The sequence below is a fragment of the Rhea americana genome, unplaced genomic scaffold, assembly GCF_003343005.1.
Source record: "Rhea americana isolate MKP2758 unplaced genomic scaffold, rheAme1 scaffold_33, whole genome shotgun sequence".
In the NCBI taxonomy this organism is placed as follows: domain Eukaryota; kingdom Metazoa; phylum Chordata; class Aves; order Rheiformes; family Rheidae; genus Rhea; species Rhea americana.
The window spans coordinates 2,948,367-2,969,266 of NW_028186457.1; the positions used below are offsets into that span (position 1 = coordinate 2,948,367).

Genomic DNA, 20,900 nt, shown 5'->3' on the forward strand with positions numbered 1-20,900 from the left:
AGCAAGTGCCAATTTCACACAATTGAATTTGAGCAATTCTGCTTTCCTCAGTGTTACAGTTAATCTCAGCAGCTAGTGCCTTAAGTGGCAGAATCAGAAACTCGACCACAACAAATGCAGACAATTTCAACTTAAGGATATACCCAAATTTTAGCGTGGCGTTGGTTCAGCTATCCCCTTCTCAGGCTGCAATTACACTTCTCTTGGTCAGAGCAACAGAGGTGTCATTTGTCATCCTGAGGAAAGCTGGAGTGCTGTGAAATTGGGCAGTTTGGAAAAATGCAGCTGTAGCAGAACATACGTATAGGCAAGACCATGAAATGAACTGGCTCCAAGCCAGCATGTAAGGAGAAAAACAAGAGAATATAAATGAAAAAAATTCATAGAATACTGTACTCAGAAGATGCTCGTATTGATATATCCTAACTGGCTTTAAAGGTCAAGACGACAACAATCCGTCTTCTCTGTGAAGCAGTTTAATCAATTTGCAGTGATTTTTTTCTCCATGCTGTTAACAGTGAGTTTACATCTTTCAAATGTGTCTTCTTTCTGGTTTAGCTATTTAATTGGTCTCAGGTTCCTGTATAGCTAACCATCATAGCAAATAGAAGGATATATAGATGGGTGCATATACCTCCACGCACGGACCATACTGGACAGAATATGAACTATGCAGCCACGCTCCACAGCATTATTGTCACTAACGGAGATTATTCAGCTCAAGAGACAGCTATCTGCTCCTGGAGCAGAAGAAAGAACTCAGTTGCAGCTCTACCACTGTAGTGAAGACTACCACAGGCAGAAGTTGCAGAAGAGTGACATCTACACAACCACAAGAGGCCACAAATCTTGTTTTTCATAACACACACACAAAGGAATCAAGTTGCTCCACTCTTATGCAGGCAGAGGAGCACATCAGTGGCAGGAACAGACTGAGGGTTGCACTGTCAGTGACAACAGGGAGCAAGAACCCCCTATCATTGCTGCTGTCCCTCCTCTTTTCTCCTTTTCCCCAAACCACGAAGCTGAACTGAACAGAACTGAAACTTCCCTGCCATGCACACACACTTCAGAGAGGGACTGCGTATTTCAGCTGTCTTGGGAAATGCAGTAGCATATGACTGATTTCAAAGTGTCATCCACAAAGCTTAACAGTTTTCACAAACAGCACTTCCTGCTCTTAGCAGAAGGCCAGGGCATTTTATCCCAATCTAGTAGAAAATGATCTGGCCTCATTTATTTATTTTTTGTCAAGGCTGGAGCAGAGCCACTGATTCTTGAGAGAACTCCAGTTACCTTACCACTGGTAAGGATCACAAAGGTTGCAAGAAGCATATCAAATATTTTTTTTTACTTTCTTCCCATCAAATACAGTCAACAGAGTCCTCATTTTTGTGACAATAAACTGTGCATTCATTCCATCTAATATTCAGCACTCAGCTCAGAGTACTATGTCCATATTTACTGGTGAGAGAATCATCTTTACAGCCATCCAACCAACTTACAAGCTTAATTAAACAGGAAATCAGATCTTCATGCATAACGGAACTTTCTATCATAGGACTTTAATCACAACAGATGAAAGGTAAACTTTTCTTGGGGGCTGGATCAGGGCTGTGAAACAAAATTCGACAAAACGATCATGTGCATCACGATCTTTCCTTCCAACACTAGGACTCCTTAACAGAATATACCTTTGGCAAGACAAGTAAAACCTACTGCAAATCCTGTCTACTCCTGGTTTCAGGAGATGTAGAAATTTCTCTTACATAGTGATGTCTGGCTGGGAATAACACAGCTTTTCTAAGAGCTTTTTTTTAAGTGCTGCATAAGATTTTGGCAAGATATACATTAACACATGGCTTCAGAGTTATGCAACAACTCTGCAAAATATAATAGAGCTCAGTCATTCCTTTTAACTTTCTGCAGCCTTTGTCTGCTTTCTTTTCAACACACAAAGCCCCACATAGCCAGAGGAACAAAGTCATTAAGAAACAAAGATGATCAGACCCAGGAGCCATATTTTAGTGCCAGTCCCAGATCAAACACAATAGTAATCCTTGAGGAACAAACTACTTTAAAAATATATAGGAGCTCCTCCTTCTAACCTCTTCCTTCTATATCTATGCCTGGGTACATGTGTACACATCCACAAAGGAAGCATTTCCATTCACATTTGCTGTAAGAAATAAAGAAATAGATATTATACATTCATGACTACAACACAGCCCTAAAAATTATGCTTTTTCTCGCATTTGAAGAGCACAACAAATGCAAAGGCAAACATTACCCTGATGTATGCTTCATTAAGAACAGACTGCAGGAACAATCAGCAATATGCAATCTCTTGCATAGCAAAGCATCAACTAGTTTTCTTATCTCAGTATTGCTTCCCTCCACCCCCCATCTGCAGACAAATGCTGCATTTGGTGATGTTGAGGTTGTACTGTTATTTCTTTTCCTCTCACCTATAGCTGATGAAGATAAAGTACAGACAGTCAGAGATTCAGGTAAGATGCCATTGTATTATGCTGTAAATTCAGACATACAGAAAAATAATGGAATGGCTAATGTGTGTAGAGGACACAACCCCCAAACACAGGAAAAATAGTATTTGTCTGAATTTGGGTTTCTTTTCTCTTCTGTGTTGTGACTTGATGTTTAAGTGTACAGTTTTACTCTTAAATAAAATACATAGATGACTCTCAAGCAGCTGGCCTACTTAACACTACCATGTAAACATCTGTTCACATTCATGCATGCAAATAAGTGTATCAGCTCAGATTAATCTTTATAAGTCTTCCTAGAAGTCACTGGGGTGGAGGCCAAAAACAGTGTTAAGGGGGAGGAAAGGGAATTCTTTAACTTTTTTTGGGAGAATTGGTCCTGGGAGAAAAGCTGGATGAATCAGAATATCAAAACCTACAACTCCCACGTTTTCCCCTTTTCAGTGTATTTGTTTTAATGGAAGCATTATACCCTGTCTCTTTGTGGTTGCTTCTTACTTTATCACATATTTTAGAAGCTTGTTACATAAACTGACATTGTCTCAAATTTTTATTCCCCTTTATTCAAACTGCCTTTCAGAAAGTGCCAAGGATTCACGACCTGCTTCTGCTGAACTAAATGGGATTCTTGACATTAACTTGAATGGAAACAGGATTAGGCCAACTCTATGCCTCATTAGATAAAAAATTCTGTAACACCCTCTAAAATTCTGCTGAGCTTTCCCTTTCAAGCAAACAAAGTAGGTAAACTCAAAGGTGATGAAATGTCACTATTACATTTAGACACTTAAACTGAGGTACCTGATGAATTAGCTATCTTCTTGCCAGGTATCTTAGAAAACTGCAGCCCCAAGGGATTTCCCTTGGCTGTTACTACTTATTGCAAAGTCAAAGTGAGAAAGCTAAGGTTATTGTTTTGCCTGTGTAATCAAAACATGCTGAGAGAGCACGTTATTCCCTAGACTTTAAGGTTTATTGCGTTTCTAATTCACACCTAAGGTCACCATATGTCAAGTGAGTATGTAGTCTGTTACCATAGCTRTTGTCGTTATTTTAGCTCTAATGCTCGTCCTAGACTAGAACAATACTGTCTTTGAAACAGCGTGATTTAGTACTTATAATAGAAGACCGGTCTTCTGAGTAAGGCCAGCATACAAAAGCAGATGTTCTGGTTCCACCTTTAGGCTGGTCAGAGACTGTTCAAAACAATGCAAGTTACTCATCTCTCTGTACCTTAGTTTTCACACCAAAAGGAACAAYGCTCTTACAGGAACAACCTTTTTTCTCCACTGAGAGAGTCAAATAAAATGAACTAATCTTTGATTAAATTTTATTCAGCATTCAAGTATGAAAACTAACAAAACATGGTTTGAAATCAGTTTATTGTGGTCTAATAAGAATAGGCCACAATGATTATACATTCTTCTGCATAAAGCGTTAATGTGGATTTGACCATACAATTGTCGTTTCTTGTCACTTAAGTAGTTTTATAGCTAAGCAGCCATAATTGTCCTTTGGGTGTTATCTTAAATACATTAAGAAAGAAACTGAATGCTTTCATGACATTATAGCTGGGACACTTTTTCAAAGCTAATTTCTACGTCTGTGAATTATTCATAATACACTTCAAACAGGCTCTTCCGGATAAGGTAATTGACCTTGTCTGCGTGAAGCACCTACTAACTTGCCTTGGGATAATTAAATCTATGATGTGGTCCATTATTTAAAAGTAATGTCTTTTCATTAAGTTAGGCAATATATTACCACTCAACTAGTGACCTAATTCAGCATTTAGTGCATTCAAGTTTTCACTGTTTTGCCATGGGTTACAATCATCATTAGCAATGTTTCACATTAAGTGGCATGGAACAACAGTAAGATGCCATTCTTTTGATTAATGGAAGCAGCATTTAGAAGACTGAAATTTCAAGATCTACCTCTGTCGTTGCAACCTTAATTACCTATTTTTATGGGTGAAAACAGTAAAAGTGTGCCTATGCAGTAAAACCCTGTGTCATGTCAAAACTCAGACTAAGTAATGTACTAGATAACAGTAGCTACGCAAACTCAGGTATTGTTCAGTGAAAACAAATATGTGCTGTTGAAAGGTAAGCTAAAACACTTACATTGGTTCTATGATCTGAACTAGCTCAGATATTTCTACACAATTTAATTTTGCTGTGCAAAGAAACCCTTGGCTGGCCTGCCATCCAGGGTGCAATTAGTAATGCTGGCTGCTGCCCAAGTTAGCTATTTCTCATTGAACCCAAAACTGACTGCTAAGACTCAATACCTTATTACCTATTTCTTCAAAAGATGCTGCTCAGTGAAGACCACAGTAACTTGATTTTTTTCTTATGTGTATGGACTGAAAACCTACTGAGAGAGAATGTTAAACAGCTGAGCACCCAACTCTTTCCTGTGTTGCAGCTACTTTGAACCACTTTAGCGGGATAAAGCAGCTCTGAACATTTCAGTCAGTCACTGACAAAGTCCTCCTGCATGGGTACATTCATGAGTGGCACAGTGATTTGAATACGCTTCTGCATGACGTTTTTTCTGCTGTCTGCAAGAGATGGCCAGACATGGTTTTCTAATTTATATTACGYCACTCCAGCAACCAGGGCTAAAGATGCTTCTCCATCCCCTCTACTGAAATYGTGCAGGATATTCCTGTCTGTTCTATTATAGAACACAGCACTGGCTTTTTCAATCAATCACTGCTGAAATGTTTAGCCTCTGATTGGTAGTATTGCATTAACAAGCTTTGGACRAACTTAATCATCATTCTCTTTTATGTAGGACTATTTTTACAGTTTCTATAATTCGTCATTTATATAATAAAGAGGAATTTCACAAAAGATGCAATAAATAAGGAGCTAATCTACAATTCTATTGGTATAAATCAGTATAAGTATACTGAATGTTGTGGAGTTGATCCTGCACATCTTCGAGCTTTGTATTTTTTTCAGTTGAATCATCCAATATTGTAGTTTCTCTTGAACTGCCTGTTAGCAGAATATTATGATTATGTTAGCTATTTTCAGAGCTTTTTAAATCATGTTATATAAACACAGTTCAGCCTATGAACTCTTTATTTTGATTAGGTATTGTGTATTCACTTAAAATTATGAAGCATTGTTTTAGAGCGGAAATAAAAAAAATAATAAAAAAAATAAAAATAATAAAAAAATAAAACAAGGGCATCAAAAAGATTTCAAGCTGGTAGAGTGAATATTTACAATGAAGACCTTTGGCTGAAATCCTATTTGCATGAATATTCAGGAAAAATCTGTTCATGTCTCAGGAACAGTTTTACAAACACAAAATCTCACTGTTACTGTCCAGGATAACATAAAAAAAGTGTTAGGAAAACTATCAAAGTTAAGTTGAAATGAAATTCCAGTAGGATAGGAAAAAAAAAAGAAAAAGAAAAAGAAAGCTGTCATTTATATTTTCCTTCAGCTAAAATAAATGGCCAAGGAAAGTACTGTTTAAGAAAGATTACCTGCAACTGGGCTGTCTGCTAAATCATATTTCATAACGGTCAACTGCCTTCCTTTATGTAACCACAGTTGTGTACTATATATTGATAGCTCCTATAACTGTATTATGGTTATGTTTACCCATTAGCTTTTGCTTTTGTGCCACAACCCAATGGCTACAATATTATAATGGGTCTAATGGTCTGTTTCACTTTGTTCATTTACCTATTAATTTTGGCAATGGCATATTTCACAGAACATAAATTTCATCCTCTGAAAACATGACAACCTGTACAACAATATGGTCAGGCAGATTCTGGAGCTTTGTACAGAAGTAAAATGAATTGTCCAGGGTGGTGTTTCAGAAAGAACATACCTCCCTCTGGAGGCAYTGGTTGTAGATAAGGTGATTACTTCAGCAGTAATAGGATGGAATTATTCCCTCAATAAAATTCTGCCTCTATTAAGTAGGTACTTCTAATGTTCTACAGATTGACTAGTGTCCCTAGCCTATCTCACAGAGGCAGTAAACAAAATGCAACACTGAATTGCTTTGCCTGAATCCAGAATGTAAGTATCCACTGGGAAGGAAGTGACCTAGAAAGCAGACACAACTTTGGATCTGGTGGCTCCTGGAAACAAGACTTGGGAATAGTCCTTGAAAAATGCTCACTGCCTGGAGGACCCTGCCCAGTTCAGCTACTGACATTACAATGATAAAATGGACTGCCTGAACTAACTTTTCATAACTACCAAGGAAGTCAAAGGCAGCTGAAACAGGAGACACTACTTCAAAAGGAGACAACTTGCCTGAGCTCCCACCCACCACCGTAACCTCAGCAATTAATGATCAGGATGGCTCTACAGGCAACAGTCTTTAAACTCCCTCAGGTCACCAAAATAGTTTCATCTGGAAAAAAAACTGAGGGACTCTGCTTGAAAGCATTGAAGCAATGGGAGGTAAACAAAAGCTAGGGTACATAAAGCCTCCGACAGTGGGGAAAGGAGTAACTGAAAGAAGCCTTTGTCCTGCACTAAGACTGAGAGGAACCCGTCTAACCCAATCAGTCAATTACACTTAACCTTCACTTTTCKCTTTTTGTAGCCTACCTCTGAGCACACACACAAAGAGCAATATGCAAACACATACTTTCTTAAGAAGTCAGTATGCTCTACCTGTATCAGTAATTTTATGGATCATACTGACCATTTGAATTGGCAGTGAGAAGTTCATGTTTAAGATAAAAATGTAACTGACGTTACATTTTCTTCAGAAATACTTTTCAGATCTCTCTCCATTTTTGAAAATGTCTGACCATTGGCTGGGATTCATCAGTAAAATAAACCTGTCAGACCTGTATTAGGCTCAGTAATGAATATTGAGAAAAAGGACAGCCAGGAACCATTATTATCTTCTCTTTTCTATCAACAAGTGCCACTGCTAACATTTCATTTTCATTAAATGACACAGTCTGAACAAAAAGAATAGAAAGTGGMTACTGATTGCAGACTAAACTACTGGGAGCAATTTTAATGCACTATTAATATTAATACACTGGAATCACTGGATGCTGTAAATTAGACATGCCGTTTTAAACTTTTTAGGCAAACCAAAGATACAGAGAGGGGGGAACATGGAATTAAGTATCCTGGATAAAGAAACAGACAGCACATGAAGACAGGAAACCATCTGAAAAAAAAAATCTAAGGCAGCTACAGCTAGTAGAAAGCATGCACAGAACTATGAAAGCCTGATTGGTACTGATGAAGTTCAATTAAGTTCAGTATTAACATTTTGTTAATGTTTTTGTTTCTATGTTGACGAGACAGGACATTTACGTATCTGCTACAGTGAGAAAATGTGTACATCTGCATCTTGTTTTAGTCCAAATTAAGATTTCCTCCTAGTACTAGGACCTTGGAAAGAGCAGGTCACTATAGAACCCCCTAATCTCTATTGATCTAGCTATGAACTCTAACCTGGTTTTCTACAGAAACAAGACATAGGAAATCATGCTACATGAACGCTCATCCATGCATGTGTGTCCATTCCTTCGGAGTATCTTATGGACCACTGGCCAATTTCAAGCACATTTCACTCAGTAATTTGATCCTACAAGTTTAATGAACTTCCAAAGTAGAAAACAGAAAGATTCTCCTAGTATCCAAGCTGATGAAAAGTTTGCAGTGCAGATTCAGTCCTTAGCAGATATCAAAGAATCCACGCAGGAGCTCAACTCCAAAGCACAAAAACATTTGGGAAAAAGCTGAATTTATTCCTCATTGAATGTTGTTTTTAGCAAAAATAAACAAAGAAACAATGTTCTAAACCACCAAAAAAGAAAGTAGCACAGAATAAATAGCTGAGGCTTTGTGATTGGAGAGGATGCAGCTCACAAGGCAGAAGTATGAGAACATACAGCATTTGACCAGTTCCAACAGAGACAGATACCTGAAGTGAATTGGGAGCATTGCCTTCAGTTGCTCATCTCTCTGCTTGGAAGAACCCGGACATCTAGTCTGGGCTGAACACATAACCTTAAGACAGCTATAGTAAGATTACATGAATGCCATTCTACAACTGCAGGCCTGTTCCTGTCAACTCTAACAGGGGCTTCCTCCAAAAACATGGGTKCTCTTTCATAATTACATGGACTGCCCTCTTGCCCTTTACAAAGGGCAGCAAGAGTAATTGTAATGAGCTCTAACTACCATGGCTAAAAACAGTAATATTGCCTATGGTGGTATTAGTGGGAGGGCATCACTGGGGACCCTGGGAAAATACTCTGTGTGCCAGATCATGCTGAAGCCCTGGCTGCTGCATCTGGCTATGTTCAGATCCATACTTAGATTCAAGCCACAATGGCTAARCTAATCCTTTCCGAATACGCTGTATATAATCTCAGAGGAGCTTACACCTTTCCTCAAAACATCTACGTGCAAGAAAGACAGGGTCATCTGCATGGCATCTGAGTGTCTGATAAAGAAATTAGGTTCAAACTCACACCTCTCCCTTTAGAATCAATTGCTGCAGCAAAGCAAAATATCAACACTGCATAGGAGATGAAGAGGAATAAATTTGGATCCTTGAGACTGGTGATGCTATACCTAGGCTACAATGCAGAATCACAGCTTTCCTCTCCTTTCCTGTCTGAATATGCCACACACATTTCTTGTAGTGTTATAGTCCCATAATTATTCCAGTGATCAAGCCTTCCTTGCTAAATCACCACTTTGCACCTACTGGTTTTCAGAAACTGAGTGTGTTAATTGGTTCACTAGGGGAAAAAAAGGGGGGGGGGCTAAGAAAAAGCACCTGTAAAGGACAATATGTTCATTCTACCACTAGTAGCACAAGAGCAAGGCACAAGAAARAGTGACATAAAACTTGCACTTAGCCTGTAAGATTTCAGAGATGCAGATCTAGGAAGAAACAGGTTCTTTTATAGCTCTTTTTTAAGACTGGACAAACCTGGTCATGGGTTTTAAGGCGGTACTTTCAAAACTGACCTGAAAAAATCTAATTGCTTGTAYTGATATCAGGAGAAATCAACCTCATGCCTCTGTTTTTCTCTCTGTTAAATGGAGGCAAGAAAACTACCTTTAGGCGACTGCAAGATTAATTGGCTAAACTTTGTAAATACTAATAAGCAAGAGAAAGCGAAAGAGAAAGGGAAAACTGGTTAAACCAATCCTATTAATGTCTGAGCCCTCCTCCTAGCAAAAGAGTTTGGAACAAGTTGAAACTCAAAAGATTTTTCATTTTTGTTCTCAGTCTTCCTGGCCTAACAGATATTACGAAAGCCTCTCCAAGGAAAATTTAAAAGGCCTGTTTTCTTTCAGAAACCACAACTTTTTAGCTACTTGTCAAGTCTTGATCAGATCCAGTCCTTCTCTTAATCACCAGTCAAGGTCAGGGGGAAGTAAATTCTCTGTTGCTTTTAGATGCTGCTGGGATGGGAAAGAGGAGGAGGAGATAGAGAACTTTTTTCCTCTTAAAGATCTAGAGATACTTCCTCCAAGCATACTTGGTTACTCTCAAGTATTTTTTTATGAAAGAGAGAAAGAGACATTTAGAAGAGCTATGTTTTTGATCCCCTTTATGGTTTGCATAAGCAAAACATTGGGAAGGCTCTTAGGGAAGGCTCTTTTCCCAACACTGAACACCATGCACAAAGTAATCTCAAAATACAGCCTTCAGCTGATCCTCATTGTTTTATTTCCCGCATCCCTCCCTTCAAACTTTCAGAAAGAGAAAATAAATTTCACATAGGCCATCTTCACACTAGGGGTAAAATTCCTGGACTTAAGATTTAGGGGCAATGAATCTGGTCCTAATTCAAGCTGTCCAGAGTAAAAACTAGACTCTCTTTTCTGTGTACTTACATTTTATTTTTTTCCTAATTACACTATATAATTAARTTAGTCTATTGTTTATTCCATGCACACCCTCACACCATCTTCTGCTATCCTCAAAGAAARTGTAGATAGAAATGCAAACTACCATTACTTCACTCAGGTGGCATCACAGTAGATGAGGACAGCTGAGAGAACGTTTACACCACTGTGACTTGTATCTTTCCATACTCCAGAATGGAAAAATGTCACTTCATGCACAGGGTCAAATTTGAAGTGAAAAATGGCTTTAAAATGTCAGTAAGACAGTTTGGCTCTCTCTGCTGGAGCCCACAAGGCTCAAAGTAGGACAGCTGAATGAAGCAGACAAATGGGAGCATGATGAGAACATGCTCCCCGCTGGGGATCTAATGAGGGAGAAGGCACACTTTTTTTGCCCAGGAAACAGTACTGCTCTCTTGAATGGTGGACAGGTCGCTATCATAGCTAATGATCCATTCCTATAAGGGGCAATGGATTAGGTGTTTATTTCTAATTGCCACCATTTATTCATTGATAACAATATGCTGAGTACTGCAAATTAAAAAAAGACTATCACTGCTCATGATTAGAGAATTCTAGCTGGGATATGCTGGAAAATTTGCGTATTTCTTTTCCCCATATATTTTGTGTATGAATAGTTACATGTTTGGGTCTCTCGAGTCAGATRTGTCGTTAGGACACATTTGGTTTTGATACACTTGTGTATTTCATGAAACTATCCAATTCCAAAGTCTTATTTTGACAGCAGAATTCCCTGAACACAAGATTTCTTCATTGCTGTGCTATAAGCACTTATATCATCATATCGGTTTCGTAGGTTGAGTGAAAGGTACCATCAACTTTATTCCAAATCAGAGGTTCTTTGGGAGGAAAAGTCCCAACCTAACAGATTACAGAGGTTAAGAAAACATATATTTTCCAGTACCAGTTCACAGCATTGATCTCCTTACAGCTCTGCTAGTAACAGCTCACAACGACTCTAAGCACGCCTTCAACTAGTCACATAGCTCTCAGATTGTGGAGAAGAAACTTCACATAGACCAGGGATTACATGCACCCACTCCATTTTCATCTGACTGATGGAAAGCTTCCTAGGCCACTACTTCCTCAAAGAAAAAACGAAAAGATGCAAGAATGGTAGAGGTATCATTGCACAACTGATTGATCACAACAAGAGGAAGCTGCAAGACTGACAAGCCAGTATACACAATAAGCCTCTGAACTTCTCCACAAATATTCTCATTAATTTTAAAGAAAAGCATGTAAGGTAGCTAAATCTTGCAAACCATTGCAAACTTTAAGGCATAAATTCTCACAATACTCCAAGAGAAAGTAGAGCAATCCTTACCCCCTCTTGTTTGGCCTATGACAGAGATAATATTCATATTTTCAAAATCTCTGTGACTCGCATTTAAATCAATGAAACTAAGTCTGTCTGAGATCTAGGCCCAAATAACTTGCCTAGCGTGACACAGAAAAATTGTCAGAGGGCGTGTTAAAACTCAGGTCTTCCAGACTCCAAGCTAAAAATGTAACATCTGGGCTTACACTTCATTTACCTCTCCTACGTGTCTTCATTAATATCCTTGGTGCAAGCTTCTTGTGTATTAGAAGAGATACTTTCCATGTCAGTAAAACACACTGCAGTTATTCAATGTTTTCTATTTAACACCGAGAGGTCTCCCACAAGAAATAAAAGTGCAATTCCAGAATTGTTCCTTAAACTTCAAGGAAGAGAGAGCRAGAGAAAGACAGACAGACGGAAGGACATTTAACCTGAGTTTCAAGGAGAGAGTACGTGCTTTCTTCCTGCTGGGTTAGAAGCTATCCTGGATTTCCTCCAGGGTCTTGCTTATTTCTTGCTCTCTTGGCTGCATTGCAATCTCAGAAAAGCATAACAAGAGAAGAGTAGGAGCAATCCCTCCTCCCTTCCTCCCTCCATTCATTCCTTGGCAGCTATAGCATACTTTACCCAATTGTCAGTCATGAAGGATCATATATGGGGAGGGAAGGAAAAGGTTCCACATCAGGATAATGATATTTCCATTACTCATAAATGCATGCATGCTAAATGCCATGTTACCTTCCCCATGCAGCAGTTTTCTTATTCTGCTTACACCACCTGCCTTTTGATCAACTGCACATTGCTAACAATGTAACATCTTTTTAAATGGCCCTAAATCTCTCCCTATGTATGTGGGACTGACAAACCTCTGTTTTACATTATTATGGTGAACTCTGTTCAAAAGTCTCTAAGAATAGCACAGACTATCTAAAATGGTGCTTGAGAGAAGCTGTTAAAACCGCCACTTCAGAGAGGGGAGAGACAAGGCGAGGTGCTGGAATTGCAGATGGCTGGTCAATCATCCTCAAGGAGAAGATCCTAATTACCCAGGAATAATTATACCATACAATCTACACCTGACATCTATCCACCACTGTCCTTAAAATGAGCCACTTTTTGAGGCCAGACTGCCTTGATCTACATTATAGTATACAATAATAAATGTCTCTGGGTAACACAATAACAATTTAAAATATCTGGAATGCTAAAATGGAAATTATATTTGAAAGGAATAGAATAACAGTAAGCAAAAACCCAATGGTAAATGACTGCTTGTTATAGGTAATTTTATATCACCTCATAGTGCATCCATGTAAAAAAACTTCATCAGAACCCAGAACCCACACTCATTTTTCCTCAAAGATTTATACTGCTCTAGAAAGTGGTATGCCCACTACATAAAAACTCAGTGCAGTCACATCTGAAACAGTGAGTCACTGACAGTCTCTATACCTCAAGAAAAAAAACAGTGGAACTAGAGAAAGTTCAGAGAAGGGCAACTAAAAGGATTATAAAAACAGTGGGTATACGGATAAGCGTCCTGCAGTACCAAAACTAAAAGGAATAGGTAATGGCACAAACTCTAACACCCCTAAAGAGCAATTCTGGATGCTGGGAATGTGCTGAGGGATGTGCCTAAGGCACCTAGACTTGTATGCTCTCCATAAACTGCAACTCTCCAATTGCCACTGTCAGTGGCAGGATCCTACGTGACAGGTACCAGTAGTCTGACCCAGCAGAACATTTCTTAGCCTCTTATACTCTTACATCACTAGAGGTCTCATATCAAAGAAAGCAATATGGATAAAAAGCTTTAGCAACACTAGAATTCAAAGAGAAAACGTCACTAAACTAACTTCAGCAGGAAGAATTAAGCCTAAACTGCAGTCTAAAGTCAGAGAAATTAGGCCACATGCCCTGTTACCAGGTAACATTACATCTTCTCCTCCAGCCTGGTAATGGAGATGCAAAATACAAATGCAGTGAGTCACCAACAAGGTAAAATATTGTTGTGTCTACTATACAAGTCACCAAGCCAGAGAATGTGCACAGCACAGCTCTGCATTGAGAAAGGGCTCTCACTGAGCAGGAGAGGGGAAAGGAGCAGGTAAAAGCCCCACATGCAAGTCCTACAGTATACAGGCCCTCAAGGGGACACAGAAGTTGTTCAGGGAAGAGGTAAGTTTAGCATGCACATTGGAAATCAAAATTTGAAGTAACATGGTGCAGGAATTCTACTGCAAAGAGAAAAAATGTAAGGAAGAATAAAGAAAAAAACAGACATTCTTATTTCTTTGATTTTGCTCTTGGACTGATCTTTTCTCAGTCCCTGCCTACACAAATGTACTGTGAGCTTGACAGACTGTCAGCAGAAGAATGTAAAGCAAGCTATCCTGCTGATACAGCCGTCACTGTGTTAAGTCCTTGATATGGTGGATGTGAGGTAGCTTCGCCAATGTTAAACCTTTGAGTGCGCCACTGTGAATCTATTGCTACTAGAAACCTGAGCAAATTCAGTCAGGGATGAAGGTTTGTTCAGTTAATATGTGTTTTCCTACCTTCAAACATCTTGCCTGTTAACAGTATAATTAAATGTACATGTGCATACATGCACTTACTCTTGTACACATACTCTTCTCCTATGTATTACCTGAAATGTTCCAAAAGGAACAGAAACGAGAGTCCCAGGGGCCTAAATGTCTCTTCAATTTCCCAGAACACAGAAGACCCATTTAGAGGTCTTCCAAGCTTCCTTCCCACCCTCCTAGTGTCCTACAAGGTCCTGCTGGTTCTCATCAGGTGGACTGTTCTTTGAAGAAGGAGGCAGTAGTCTTCGGTCTCTTGCTAAGAATGTAGATGACTTTCCTAATTAATGCCAACTGTGATATTTGCTCCTATTACGTGGGTGTCTCAGAGATGGGAAAGTCACAAGAGACTTCCAATTACTGATCGTAAGTTTTGTTTGCCCAGTACCATGAAAAAGCCAGTCTTTGGCTTCTATTCTGACATTCACAAACGCCTTAAAATCTAGGTGCTGGCAGAGATGTACAGGGCAATTTAATTTTAGTTTTCAAAGACATGTTTGCAGTTAAGCCGTAGCATGACAGTGAGAACTGATAAGGCTGTTCCAGACGGCAGGAGGTGATGAGTAAGCTCCTTTGCCAACTGCCAGATTGCATGTCTGACACGTTGCAGATGTAAATCCAAGTAACTCAATGGGGAGACTACACTGAATTACACCCACTGTGTAATACATGTGCCCATGTATTCAGGGGAAGAGGGAGTAGAAAGAGCAGGAAGACAAATTCTTTGATATAAACTGGAGCAATTTTTTTTTGCAAGCCAGGAGCCTCCTTTGGTTTCTCTCTGCGCCTAGAAAGCTATGCCTGTCCCTGGGCACATGATTCCCCTCCACCAAGTCAAAGCTGTGAAAGCAGTAATTGCTATGTAACAGCATGTAGCTTTGCTGGAGAGCAGAGTTGCAAAAGCAAAAGGAAAGAAAAAATCTCTTTATTGCTTCTCTGTGAAACATGATAGCGTTTAGATCCTGAAGGCAAGGATTTGGGGTTTTGGTGCTATCAGTTGAGATAGCCTAATCATATGTTCCATCTCCTCAGAAAAAAAGAAATAAGAACAAAACTCTTCCTCTAAACTGGAGGAAGCTCAGAACTGGATTAGATCCCTTGCAGGAAGCAGAACTTTTACAGCTCTGTCAAGATCAGATAATGCTTCTGGGAAATGTTTTTCTGTCATTTGGTATGCGCTACCACTGGGCTCAGTTCTGAAGTATTAAAGAGCTGTGATATTCAGCAGGCTGGATTAGGTGATGTAATGTTTCCTCATGACCTATAACTGCAATATAGTCATCAACTAATACATGTGCATTTGTATGCTGATTTCTGAATGAAGATCTCAAAAATCATTCATAACCATAATTAAACCCCATTAAACTATAACACCATTCCAACCCAGAAAACAATCTTTCAGGCATACAAAAACCTAGGCCAATCAAGAAAGAAAACCCAACAGTCTTAATTTTTGTTCTGTTGCTCTGACTCCCAGATCACGCTCCCTCCAATTCCATCTGTGTATAAACAACATAGATGAGAACGTTCTGCAGTGAGCCCTACAAAATGTCCTGGAGTTATTTGTGCTTGTAGTTCATCTTCAGGTTTAAGATTGGAAATTCTTAAAATTCTAGGACTCTTCAAGATCTAAAGTGTCCAGCACCACTGGTCCTCTAGGATCTTCTATAATACAAAAGCAGTTCACCTCAATTAATAGAGCTATGTAAGAGTATGGGGAGGGGAAAGGGGTAATGCCTTTCTACTATATAAAAATGCCTATCACTCAGCTAAGAACAAGTGGTCCCTCAAACCTTGTTCTTTCAAGTTCTGAAACAATTTATTTTTGAGTATGTTCCATGTCGTGCCAAAGTTACAGCCTTAGGCTACTAAGAGAGCTCAGGATGATCAATTCCAATGTAATTAAAAACCATGCAAAGGGAGAAACATAGCGGAAAAAATAAGACAGTGTCAGCCACATGTACAGCACTAGACCTTAATTTTTCTGATTTATCAGCTGGAGCTGTATGAAAGAGTTATGAGTTGCACTATTCTTGCCTGGTCAACTGTTAAGATGAGTAGTAACAGAGCACCTGGCCGTGCGAGACAGGGAGCTGGGCTACGAAACCCCCCAGTCTCCACGGCTCCTCTGAGGACCACCATCACTGCTTCCAACCTGCACAGCTGGAGAAGCAGCTGTCCCTGCAGAATTTTCTTAGCAAGTCTGCCACTTGGTAGGTGGCTTTAGCTCTGAACCAGGAATGGTTTATAGTCTACTGTTAATTTTAAAAAAGATTAGGAAGAGGAGGAAGAGTGTTATTTTAAGATAAATAGCTCTGGTGCCTTAAGAAGCGTCTCTAGTTTTATTCAGCTACCACATGTATCTCGACGTTCATTCATAATGTACCTTTGCATGTGCATGTGACCAATTAACTCTCAGAAACACAGCAGCCAGCAATCATTGAAAATATAAGAACTACTTCCACCTCTTTATGAACAGTTAAGCCTGTGTTTTGTTTTCTCCTTTGTGCTCTGCACTAGATGCTGATGCTAATATTTATTTCTTTTTAAAAAAAATGACCAGCAATATAAACGGTTCATGGCTAGTACATTCTGCTTTTAACAAAAAAATAAAAGCCTCTCAGGTGTGTACAAATAGTACCTTCTGATGTTAACAGAAGACATAACTCACAGGTTTTAAAAGTAAACTGGCTGTAAGGCATCYTATTACTGATTCCACAAATATTCAGTGTTATCGTAATTTTGCTGAAACCCATCAGGTTTTTGATACATCTCATCAGAAGTGTATTTTTAATACAACAAGAACTTCCGTTCCAAACTTCCCTTAAGGCTTTCCACAGGGCTTCTTCTAAGCTACTAATCCATCTAGGAGTTACTAATAATCAAAGAATCAGTCAAGCACCAGGACAACACACACAAAACAAGCAATCAGATGACACTTTTCAGATATTCAGACACCTTCCCTTTACAGTGCTCATTTCCCTGGAAAAGCAAATGTAAAATCCTCACCCTGACAGAAGGCTGCGCGGAAAGTGGCTGTCTTCAGCAGCCACTGGAGATTTGCCACCACAAAGAAACAAAAAGCATTCAGATCCTTTGCTTTCCTGTGCCACTATTATATGATGCCCTCCCCTAAAAAAGTTCCTTCTATTAGAAGGAGAAAATTAGTTTTACCCAAGCAACTGTACCACCAAGCACCTAAACATCATATTCACAACTATAAGACTCAGAAAAGGGTTCACCATTCTAGCCCAGAAACATCATAAAAGTCTGGAGCCATCTGGGTGCTTTCTATTTTTAATAACAGTTTAAAAATATAGATGAATAAAAATGACCATTTAGGATGAGTTCAGTTAAGCTTTTTTTGTTCCCACATGGTACTTTCCAATGCAAACGCTTTCAGGTCCTTTGCATGTGTGAACCTGCACAGTGGAAACTCCACTGTAGAGCTCTTTCTGTCTCATGTCAGAGACACCTACAGCTCAATGGTATCCAAGAAAGTAAAAGCCTTTTCCCTCTATCCTGTATGGCTACTTTAGTGCATTTTTGTCTCCTCAGTCACAGTGCAGCCTGTGTCTGCTATGTAAACAATAACAGTTATCAAGGAAAGGTTTGGGATTGTGGCACTTACTCGGGGTGTTCAGGAGACGTGACTTTTTGCAGTGATAAGCTGCCTCCTGCTCACAGTACTCTGCGCTGTTTATCATGGCTTCAAGCTGCTCCGCGCTGCTATTGTAGTTAAAGGATGTGGTATATGGTTTCTGTGGATCAGCTCCACGGACTCTGGTTAGCTCTGTGTTGTTGTGCTGCACTACAGTCCAGATCTTATCTTCTGTAAAAATGAAAAAAAGATTGAACGGGAAGTTAGYGACAAAAAACTTTCAAAACGTAGAGAATGAAAAAACAATCAACATCTAAAGCTTTATTGCATTCGAGACAGGATCAGCTTGACCTTGGACTCCGAAATGGCCACTCTGTGATGAAGAACTGCTACACATCAGTCTAGTCCACACAGCTGTTTCTCCCTGAACCAACTAGAGCAAACACTGCAAAGCCTGTGGAGCCAGAAATAAACTATTCCCAGGAAACACGGGAGATGTTAAGCATTCTCTATTGCCAGGCATTGGGAGCAAACTAAATGCATTTCAGCTGGCTCTAGCCTGAAGAGAAATAACTCAATAATATGGCTTAAGTTGATGATGTTCATCTCTTGCAAACTTATCTTGGACTTAGAGGGGCCTTATCAGCCCCTCTGTTATAGTAACAAATGGTAACGATGGACTGCAGCTGATGAGCTCACACAAACTTACTGCAGACATCTGGTAGAAAGCTAAAACTGAGAATATGCTCTTATTGCCCAGTTAGAAATTATATCACCCTTTTTTACTCAACACTCATATTTTTCTAGACATAAGCCAAGTGGTGCCCTACTTGGATGACAATGCAGAACAACATATGATTCAGCATCTACAGTTAACCACAAATTTTGAATTCTTCCATACTGGGGATCCCATTTTCATTTTCTTCATTGCATTTCCTGGCAGAGCAAGGGATTTCTCAGGCTAAAGGAAGCAGATGCTAGGCGTAAGCACAATCTGCACTTACCTCTAACAACCCTGTTCATGACTGGAGCCAAGGCTGGCACAATCAGAACTCCACYACAACCAGGAGTGAGTAGGGAGCCTATTTCCTGGCTGGTTCTGGTGTGAGAGAAGGGGCAAGACTGAGCAGGCAACCAGTAGAGCTGACCCAGAGTAAAGGCCAGACTCCATAATGAACATTCACATGACCAAGCCTTGCACGTGCTCCACTATATTATTATGAGATACATCCAGCAAATTCTCTTTTATCAGAAAATGACCCTGCTTGCCCCAGGAGGATACAAAGTGCTGACAAGTCAAAAATAAGAGCAAGCAAGTTTTAATTATTTGAGAGTAATTCTTTCCTCTCGCTTGCTGAAACCTACGGACAGCAATGGAGAAAGAAGCAAGATCTGGATGACTGAGATTCCTTGTTATTCTTGCTTCTGCAGGGAAACCCTGTATAATGCYAAACTAGATCTTTTCTAAATTGATCTTAATAGTATGCATTTAAGTATTCAGATAGTTTTACTGTAATATTATCTGGTCTAAGTTCTTACGCAGCACTAGCTTTACAGTTACTCCCTAGTACACTAGCATGATAGGCCCAACAGCTCCCTGGACACTATCATATGTGGTAGTCAAATGATTTTTCTTGAGCTACAAATATCACACAGATCATTCAGACAGAATTCCAGTAGGTGTAAAAAAAAAAAAAAAAAAAAAAAAAAATCTAAGGGACTATCTTTGCAAAGCCATTCAGATAATTTAATGGGTTTTCTTTACAGAGGCTTTCAGATGACAGGCAAGGAACAACCAGTATTTGGAGACCCTAACCATTTAAAGAGGTCTATTACAAGACCTGGCTGCAAGTTAAGGCAAAATTAATTTCCCAGTATACTTAYGGCAATATCCAGAACTTCTGAAAGTGTTTGTTTGTGACTGTTTATGACTGTTTGTGACTGTAAGTGACTGTTTATGCTCAGCATGCCATACATTCACACACAATGCTCTCATCATTTCTAGGACAGAAACAAGCATTTTGTAAATCTATAATTTTGCAATTCCTATTGAATTCAGGATGTTGCTTGTAGATCTTTGAAACTGAGTTGGACTTTGATAACTGAAACACTCGTGCAATATGTGATACATAAAAGTTAGAYAAAAACTGCAAGAAATGTTACAAATTTATTACTTTGTAAAACTTGCCCCAATGCTTGTAATCACAGTCAACTGTCGCGCAATATAATAACAACCTGCACTGTCCATCATAATACAGAGTCCAACACAATATAACGAGACAACCTTGTAACACACATCTTGCACATCTGAAAGTAGTGATTCTTATCAGCCAGAGCCTCTCCTTTTTTTCTTTCATAGTCTCAGAGACTGACACGACCAGAGCGGATTTTTCAAAAGCTGTTGAGGGTCAGTTAACTTGGCTCTCACCGGAGATGGTGGAGGTTAAACCTCTGCCTTCACTGAAAGACCTACTACAAAGGCAAACATTAAGCTGTTGATATTATGAGTAAGCTATAAAAACAAGAGGAAACGGAATTGACTGGTTCTTAGAGATTCTGGACAGGCAGTCAGAAGCTCCTCCATTGAAATATGCCTTTGATAAACTGTAATAAAATGAGTGTAGCTCATAATAGTAGCCATACCACTGTTCAGGAAGTGCAATAAGCCTGTCACTGGAGTTTCAAAATGCTTAACGCTACTGTGCTTTCCCAGCATTGTACTTCTCTTCCAGGAAATGCATCATGTGGGTATCTGATAAAACTAAAATCATCACAAATTGGTGATTTAGAAGTGCAAAATTAAAGTGAAAGATGTTCTAGGAAAATCTTATAAAAAGTACCACAGCATGAAACAGTCTTCCCAAGCAGCTTTGGAAATGTAATTAATTGAAATGTTGGAAATGAGGCTGGACAAGGCATCAGCAAACATACTGTCAGGGACACACATTCACCGAAAAGTGTATYGAACAGACAATCCGA

At 39.3% G+C, this 20,900-nt stretch overlaps 1 protein-coding gene across 1 annotated transcript in view; it reads right to left on the bottom strand.

Moving 5' to 3' along the window:
- Positions 1–20,900, bottom strand: part of CNTNAP5 (contactin associated protein family member 5) — a 287,365-nt gene that overhangs the window by 64,698 nt on the left and 201,767 nt on the right. The window contains exon 13 of the mRNA XM_085310986.1: positions 17,952–18,152. Coding sequence (XP_085167112.1) covers positions 17,952–18,152 — 201 coding nt within the window. The remainder of the gene's footprint in view (positions 1–17,951; positions 18,153–20,900) is intronic.